Source organism: Belonocnema kinseyi, chromosome 4, assembly GCF_010883055.1.
Source record: "Belonocnema kinseyi isolate 2016_QV_RU_SX_M_011 chromosome 4, B_treatae_v1, whole genome shotgun sequence".
Lineage (NCBI taxonomy): Eukaryota > Metazoa > Arthropoda > Insecta > Hymenoptera > Cynipidae > Belonocnema > Belonocnema kinseyi.
The window spans coordinates 41,136,663-41,145,608 of NC_046660.1; the positions used below are offsets into that span (position 1 = coordinate 41,136,663).

Consider the following 8,946-nt stretch of genomic DNA (forward strand, 5'->3'; position numbering starts at 1 on the left):
GACAGTTGAGATTTACTTTGGACAATTAAACGCTTTTTACCACTTAAAATGTGCGCGAATGTTAATATTAAATGAAGTTTATGATGCAGTAATAATAATTTATATGTGTTTCGATTGTAGTCGATAACTATATTGAAATATCAAGAAACGCGATGAAAACAACAAAACTTGACCTCCAAATGCATTACACGGATTTCAGGGAAATTCATTTTCGCGATACCAGACGAAAAATTGGCTGCTGTAAGTTAATATATTTCTATAACAATTAAATTTTTTTTCGAATCTGAAGATAATACAATTATACATAATCTGTCGAAAATAATAAACATTCGAACTTAGCAATTTTGTCCAAATTCCTGATTTACGAGAACAATTTACATAAAGTAACTAAATGTGTAACTCTTCTAACTAAACGTTTTACCTAATCCAAGTGTACACTTTCTTTGAGTTTAATATATTCTCGATTCACTCGTTCGCCTCAAGAATTTTTTTCCGTGTGTTTTTTCACGTCTAAGGATCTGTTAACATCATATTTCTTTGATTAGAGATCTCTGAAAGCGTGAAAAATACAATTTTTAAAACTTTTTTACCGGCGCCCTTGCTACAGTTTCTGTTTAAAAACCTTCGATACTTCTTCTCAATTTTTTAACAACACCCCTTAAAAATCCCTTTAAAATGGAATAGAAAGTGAATTTGAATTATTACCATAAGGAAGCGTTAATTGATTACTTTTTTTTAAATATGCTAATAACAACCTGTTTTGTCAATTGAAATTATACTATTTCTGTCACTATACACATTAAATTATTATTTGACCGAATGTATTTCAACTCATGCAGGCCGGCGAGTAACATGTTCAGGACTGGTATTTTAAAAATTTAAACAGGGAAATTTTTACATTTTTAACAAATATTTTCAAATTTTATGGAAATTATCAGTTTTTTGTTGCTAAAATTTTACATTACAACCCGCGCCATTTTTTCAATTTCTTATATATTTAGGTTCTTCTTTTTTTAGTTTATTCAATTTTTGGTCCTTTTTCAAAATGCCAAGAAATAATAAAAAATGGTAAAGTTATTTCGATGTTTAGAAAAGATAAATTAAAGATTTATCGAAAACAAGAACTTTTTCCCGAAATTTTAAGGAATAATAGGTACTCATATAATCTACTTCGCATCAATTTGCCATTTGGTATTATAGGAAAAAAGCTTGGTTTTTAAAGAAAATAGTTTTTTTTCAAAGAATCGAAATAACTGCAATTTTTAATTAGTACTTTCTTTCGTTGATTTTGAAAAAGTGCGAGAAACTGAATTTAATCTAAAACAATAAAAAAATCTTCATACCTACAAATCATTTGACCTTTAAAATTTCAAATATTTGGTAAAAACTGTAAAGATGTCGCTACGTTAATGTAAAAAATACATGTATCCTTATTTTTTACATACAAAAAACATACTTCATTGTCAATCCAATCTTGAAAGTGTCACCCGCCCACTTACATAATTTGAAATGGATTCTGCCATTTGTTTGATTTATTTTTTATCATGTTATATATTCCTTGAAATTGTGCAAATATCTTTAAGTTCTTTAAGATTTCATAAATTCTATTGAAATCCTTGAAATCAAGTGAAATCTTCAAAATTCCATAAAAAATCCCTTGAAAACTCTAAAAATGGTTTAAATTATTGAAATTCTGTCAAATCTTTTGAAATTTTACAATATCCTCTAAAATACGTGGTTATACTTTGGAATCTTTTCAATAACTTTGCAATCTATGCAAATCTTTTAAAATCGCATGAAATCCGTTAAAATCCCTGCAAATTTGAAATCCCATCAAAATATCCTAACAGCCTTCAAAATTCATGAAAATTCTTTGGTACCTCTTAAATTCAGATTCCGCGACTTCTTTTGAAGTACACTAAACTCTCGCTTAAAGTCACCCCGTTCTCGGCCTTCCTAGAACTGCTAGCTCACGCAGTTTCTCAGAGAGAGCAGGACGAGTGCGATTGCGACATTATATATATATTCCAATTGAAAACGAGTCAGGCGGCCCTCACTGTTTACGTTTCGATTCCCTCGAAATCAGTCCAAGGCCATTTGAAGGCAACCCCCGACACTGGGCTGAAAGCGAGAGTTTGGTGTACTTCTAATTTCTTAAATTTTCTTGCATTAAAAATTCTAAAAGTTCCTTGATATCGTTTTAAACCTTTTTTATTCACGGAAAATTTTCCTAATTCCTTAAAATCGCTCAAATCCGTAACAATTTCGTAGCCATTTGAAATTCCTTGTAGTCATGAGAAAGATTGAGTAAAAAATATAACTTACCTAAGAAGAATGGGGGGGGGGGGCATACAAATCAAACAATAGGGGGGAGAGCCTAAAATTTCAAAAGTAATTCTTGTATCATTAATGGACGTTACCTAACAAAAATGTAACATATCAACTTACTATAATGATGTCAAGATTGTTGGTAAGGTGATCGGGTAATATACGTTTGCTAACTTCCTCTTCTGGCATCCCATCAAATCTGTCGTGCTTCTTCCGTTCCTTATACGTCTTAGCCCTCTTTTTAGCTTCTGCTAGTTCCGCTCTAAACCATGTCAGGTACAATGTGCTTAATAATTATTCACAATAATTTTTCAATTAATATATCAAATATGAGTATGACATGTGGACCCTTTTCTGTAAACACTCCCTCTAAAATTAAATAAGTGAGATTTTACCAGAAGAGGGTCACTACTAGGGCAGGACTCACCACTTTCGAAAGATGTTGACTGACACGAGAAGTGTCTGACTGACAGAAAGTTTTTACGACCTTTTTTTATTCAGTTTCCCGGAACCCTACAAACTGCACAAGGTGTCGGTACTGTCAGTGGGTAGGTAGATAAATTAAAAGTTAAGGGTCTTCGTGACTGACACTGACAGTCATGTCAGTTAATGACTGACTTCTGGTGAGCCCTGCGCTACGGTGACCCCTGAACTTGTGGCTACAATATTTTTATAAACATTTTTGCTCCCATGAGCGTTCAAATGGCCAAAAAATTCCAAATTTTAGCCAAATAAGTTATTATTTAACCTTAGTATATAAGCCTTGAAGGTTTCCAAAAGATTAGCATGGGGAAACATGTGAAAAAATTAAGCATCCAGGCTATTTTTTTAGTTTTTGTCGAATCCTATAAACCAAGGGCCAAAAAACTTGTTCCCTCGAAAAAATAGAATAGAGTAAAAATAATTTTTTTTTTAAATTTACGTAATGGCTGACATCACAAAAAATCAAATTTTAGGCTGTTTAGATTGCAAAAAATCACTAATTTTTCCATCTTTCAAGGAGAGCCTCTCACACTTGACAAGACGAGCGAGCAAGTTTATTTGCAGAAACTATGAAAATAGTCAGTTACAGACAAAATTTTGAAAAAATTCAATATGGTGGCTGATTTAAATTTAAGATAAATGATTAATTCGCCATTTTTCAACAGACGCCTCTCAAACTTAACGATATGAGCAAGGTTATTTGAAAAAACTGTGCAATAGTCAATGACAGTCAAAAGTTTGAAAAAATTCAAGATGGCGGCTGATTAAAATTGAAGAAAAATGATTAATCCAATTACTTTTTAACGGAGGCCTTTTAAACTTGACAAAGGAGCAACTTTATTTACGAAAACTATGCAATAGTCAGTGAAAACCGAAATGTTGAAAAATTCCAATATGGCGGCTGGTTCGAATTCAAGAAAGATGGTAAATTTTCAATTTTTCAACGGAGGCTTCTCAAACTAGGCAAGTTAAATAAATTTATTTTCAGAAACTGTCCAATATGAAAAAATTCAACATGGCCACCAGCGAGCGATATATGTACTAATTTTGCCTGATAATGTATATTTGCGGTTGATACTCAACCAATCTAGTTTGATTATTACATTACCCAAAAAGGAACAACAAATAATCAAAAAAAATTAATACATTTCTAGAATTTTTAATATTAAAATCCATTCATTCATTCAATATTAAAATCCAATATTTTTGCTTAATTTTGTAAAATAGTCCCAAAACTTTGTTAATGTTAACAGCAACAGTATAATTTTTTTATATTTTAGTCTTAAGGACATGTGACACAGCTAAATACCTATATTACCGACCTCACTTTATCAGTTCACTGAATGTTTTTTTGAACCTAAGAACTTTTTTTTGTAAATAAAATATCGAGTTGAAACTTTGGAAAATGTATTAGAGTACAATAAAGTACGTTTAGGTACTGCATTTTGGAAGGAACTTCACTGAAAATTATTTCATCTTTTTTCTGAGCCTCAACATTTTTTGAGTGTTCGAACTTTTTTATACATAAAATATCGGTCTCAAACTTTGAAAAATGCAAAAGTAGAAAAAGAACTACGTTTAAGTACAAATCTTAATAATAAAAGATGTAAAAAAAATTTCAACTATCAATTCCATCGGCATCAGCCGGTAACATTGTACACGAAAATACGAACTCTGGCGGCCACTAGACGAGGCTCTAGAGGGTTCGTATTTTCGTGTACAATGTTACCGGCTGATGCCGATGGATTTGATAGTTGAAATTTTTTTTTACATCTTTTATTATTAAGCTTTGTACTTAAATGTAGTTTTCTTTCGGCTTTTGCATTTCTCAAAGTTTGAGACCGATATTTTATGTATAAAAAAAGTTCGAACGTTCAAAAAATGACGAGGTTCAGAAAAAAGATGAAATAATTTTAAGTGAAGTTCCTACCAAAATGCAGTACCTAAACGTACTTTATTGTACTCTAATACATTTTTCAAAGTTTCAGCTCGATATTTTATTTACAAAAAAAGTTCTTAGGTTCAAAAAAACACTTAGTGAACTGAAAAAGTGAGGTCGGTAATACAGGTATTTAGCTGTGTCACATGCCCTTAAATTATATGTAAGTTAATTTTAATCAGTATCCCGCACAGGCAATTTCGTTTGCCTCTGGGGGTTACAGATTGTATATATTTCTTTTGTATATGTGTAACTTGTAAAATGCTAAATAAATTATTATTATACTTTTATAATTTTAAATAAAAACACATCTTTTAAAAAATTGAGATTAATTATTTATAATTCTATTCAAAGAAATCTTAAAATATTTATAATCTACTCCTAAAGATTGGAACAAATCGCAAATTTAGTGCCTCTATTTAAAAATTTTTATTTAAGATTCAAAATAAATCGATTTTATTAGGAATAATTTTATTCAAACTAAGCATGAAAAAGATTCACCATTAAAAAACAGATTTCCAAACTATCTCATTTTTCGGATCATTTTGTATAAAATTATTCCTGATAAAATATATAACTTTTTAATCTTAAATACTTTATATTGTATTCATGATAGTTATCAAAAAACACTGTTGCTAAATCTTCTCAATCAAAGTGAAAGTTTTACAATAAAAGTGAAAATATTCGATGAATTGAAAAGTTTAATTCAAACCTCCATCCTTGATTTTATCAAAATTTAAACTGTCAATGCCTATTGCATAGTTTCTGCAAATAAATGAGCATACCTTGTCAAGTTTGAGAGGCTTCCTGAAAAAATAGGGAAATTAATAATTTTGTAGTCTAAACAGCCGCAATTTCGAATTTTTTTCAAACTTTTTAAATTTTAATGTTAACATTTGCTTTGTAGCTATTAAAAAGGTTTTTTTTTACGAAATTTGTATCACTTTTGTTGAAAACTGTAGAAAAACCATTTTTGGTTATCTTTTATACGGTCCTTGGCTTAAAGAAGAATTAAATGAAAATTGAGAAATTTATGTGGATTTAAATTTTTTTAAATATTTTCCCACATGTTTATAATATCAAAAAATAAAAAATATTAACCAATTTGGCTAACATTTTTGAGAAGATTGTGTGACTGTGTATTGTGAAGTATATTCTGAAATTCCTAGAACCCAACATTTGGCCAATTTCGGAAAAAAAAAAACATTTAAAGTTTTCGCCGGCGGTCTTACGAACTAGAAAAATATATCTTCTAATTGACCGATTAGCTCACGCGGTAGCCCGTTGGGCTTATAGAAACATTTTATATCATGCACAAACAAAAATTCAGGGAAAATATATTTAACATCTCATTTATAAATATTTATTTACATGACAAATATGTCATATCTGATGGAAAATATGATTTTTCGTTCATATGCTTATTTTAAAATATGTACAAAAATATTTTTAAAAATTAAGAAAATTCATCTAAAATAATTTTTTTTGCGAAAAATGTTCGATAGGTGAGTTTTTCATTGAGAAAAGTAATTGAAAATGTTTGTTTTTTGCATAATTTTTAACAAATTTAAAAAGGAATTAAGTATGTTTGCAAATTTAATGAAAAAATATAAAAAAGTGCTGGAAATGTAGGCAAAGAGAATCGAACCCGCAACCTTCAGTATACAATCCCGGCGCGCTACCGCCTGAGCTACTCAGATACTTCAATTATTTTTCTAGTCAATAAAACCGGCGACAAAAGCTTTAAAGCCGTTTTTCTCGAAACTGGTCAAATAGTAGGTCCTAGGAATTTCACAGTTTTACCTTGGCGTCATGACCTTTAATTAACAAAACATAAATCCGAACAAAAAGCACTTTTGCTTGCAGTTCCTTTGTCAGAGAATATTTACATGCTTAAAGTTTTTAAATTGTTAAAAAATAAAAACTTACTCTTCTGGCGTTAAAATCATCTCTGATTTTTTCTTCCGACCACGTTTCTTCGGCTGATGTACCAACTGTGGATTTATAGCACCGTTCATCAGTAGGTTGATTTGGTGTTGATTTGATAAAGAACATGGTGGTGTACAAGTCCGCGTTCCTAATCCTGGCTGCGTACCACCAGGGCACGTCATGGATTCAGGATTTCCACCAGGACTACTGGCCGTCCTTATTCCACCCATCGACATTTCTTCATCGACAAAGGAGTAAGGGTCTACTGGCGTTTCACATTTTATTGCAATCTATGAACAAAATGTTGCTTGTTTTGTAAATAAGCGTTTATTTATATGTACAGATGAGCTATTAATAGTACATTTTGCTCCAAGGAGGAAAAGTAGTCTTTTTACGGCCGAGCATGAGTTTCCAAGAACAAGGCGCAGTCGAGATATTGCAAACACGCGAGACCATAAAAAGATGTTACTTTCTCGGTACACACGACACATTACGTGATAATATCAATCTAAAATTCGTAACGCTTACAAAAATGCAAGAAATCTTTTTTAAAGAGTCGAAATGTTTTCGCTGAAAGCATCCCAGACAATTTTAATTGCTCTAGTGCATGTGGAAAACAGCATAAATCTACCCTTCAAGTTGGAAAGTTCTATGAAGAAGCTGATTTGAAAGGTAAAAATATTTTCGCTGAAAAATGACAGAATTATTGCATTCCACAATTACGCCGAAAACCCACCATAATCAACCCCTAAGGGTTAATGTTTCAAAAATTATGTGAAAAGACAGTAATTTAAAAATTCAAAGTGTTTTAGCTTAATAGCAGGAGTTAATGCCAAGTATCCAAAAAGGTTTTGCCTCTCTATAGCCAGAAAAAAGTTTTCTTGAATCAAAGAAACTTTCTTTAAATCAAAGAAATTCTAGTATTGATATAGGGTAAAAGAAACATTTGTTTGAAATAAAAACATTTTTTTGTCACTTTTTTAAAAATTCGATTTAAAGAAATGTTTCTTTGAATTGAAGAAATATTTGATTGCTTCAAATGACAAATTTCTTTAAATTAAAGAAATAGAATTTTTTATTCGACCTTTACATTTCTTTAAATGGAATAACCGTTCCAATTGAAAGAAAGAACAGGTTAGTTTAAAATGAATATACATTTTCTTAGAATCCAATAATGAATTGTCAATAAATTAGCTTTCTCATGAAGCAAAGAATTCCATTCAATTTACAACTGTAATAATTATAATTAAATACAAGAAAAAAATTTAGTTTTTCTTCGCATGAGAATATGTTTTCAATGATTGGATTTTACAAGTCCAGTTTCAAGAAACATTTATGGTCTATACTATATTTGGTTACCAAAGGAAAAAAGTTTATTTTAATATTTTTTGTGTGCAAATGAATATTGTTCTTTCCTAATTTACAACTCTTCACGAAAATTTAAGGTAAAAAGATAAATTGTGACAAAATTGTGCACAGAAGTAACAAAAATTTACATAAAAGCGAGGTTAGGTTGTGCTGTATAAAAGTATCTATTTGCAAGGGAAAAAGCTGCAATGCTTTCTGCAAATCCCTACGATGCAAAAGTATGTCGCGCACTTCTTTGATCACACATTTTAGTGATTTAAATTATTACCAAGAGCCGTCAACTTCCAAGTCTTCGCAAAAATTTGTCAACACGTGTTCCGAAAGACGCGGTAACGTAAAATAATTAAACCGATTTGTTATGCGCAATCCCGTGGCACATTAGTAATTCGGATTAAGAAAATCTTTCTTTGATTTAAAGAAATAATTTCCTTATTTTAAATTACTGACTCTAAAGAAATTATTTCTTTCATTGTTCCTACACTGAAAAAAGTACTCTTGAAATAAAAGTGCCAGTGCTTTTGAATTCCGCATTATTAATACAATAGTTTATATCAATATTCCAATAAATTTTGCTTTGAGTGAAAGAATTCGAGTTTTTTAATCAAAAGTACAGTACTATAGATTAAAATATTTACGATTATATGAAGTTCAAACATATAAAGATAAGAAAAATAAATGCACATTTATTTCGAAAAATTTTGTTTTTAAGGGTTAAACGTACTTTTGAATTAAAAAATTATCGTTTTAACTTCTAGAGAAAATTATTTCCGCGAAACAGAGATACTTTCGATTTGATAGTACGAGGGTAGTTCAATAAGTTCTTAGAATGACCAACAGATGGCGCGCGAATCGCTCCAAATCATCTGTTTTCAGTCAGCACCACTCCCGACTAGATATAT

At 30.4% G+C, this 8,946-nt stretch overlaps 1 protein-coding gene across 1 annotated transcript in view; it reads right to left on the reverse strand.

The window, feature by feature from the left end:
• LOC117171609 overlaps positions 1 to 8,946 on the reverse strand; it is a 117,981-nt gene that overhangs the window by 39,282 nt on the left and 69,753 nt on the right. Inside the window, exons 4-5 of the mRNA XM_033359062.1 lie at positions 6,680 to 6,969; positions 2,449 to 2,590 (exon numbers count right to left, since the gene is read on the reverse strand). Coding sequence (XP_033214953.1) covers positions 2,449 to 2,590; positions 6,680 to 6,969 — 432 coding nt within the window. The remainder of the gene's footprint in view (positions 1 to 2,448; positions 2,591 to 6,679; positions 6,970 to 8,946) is intronic.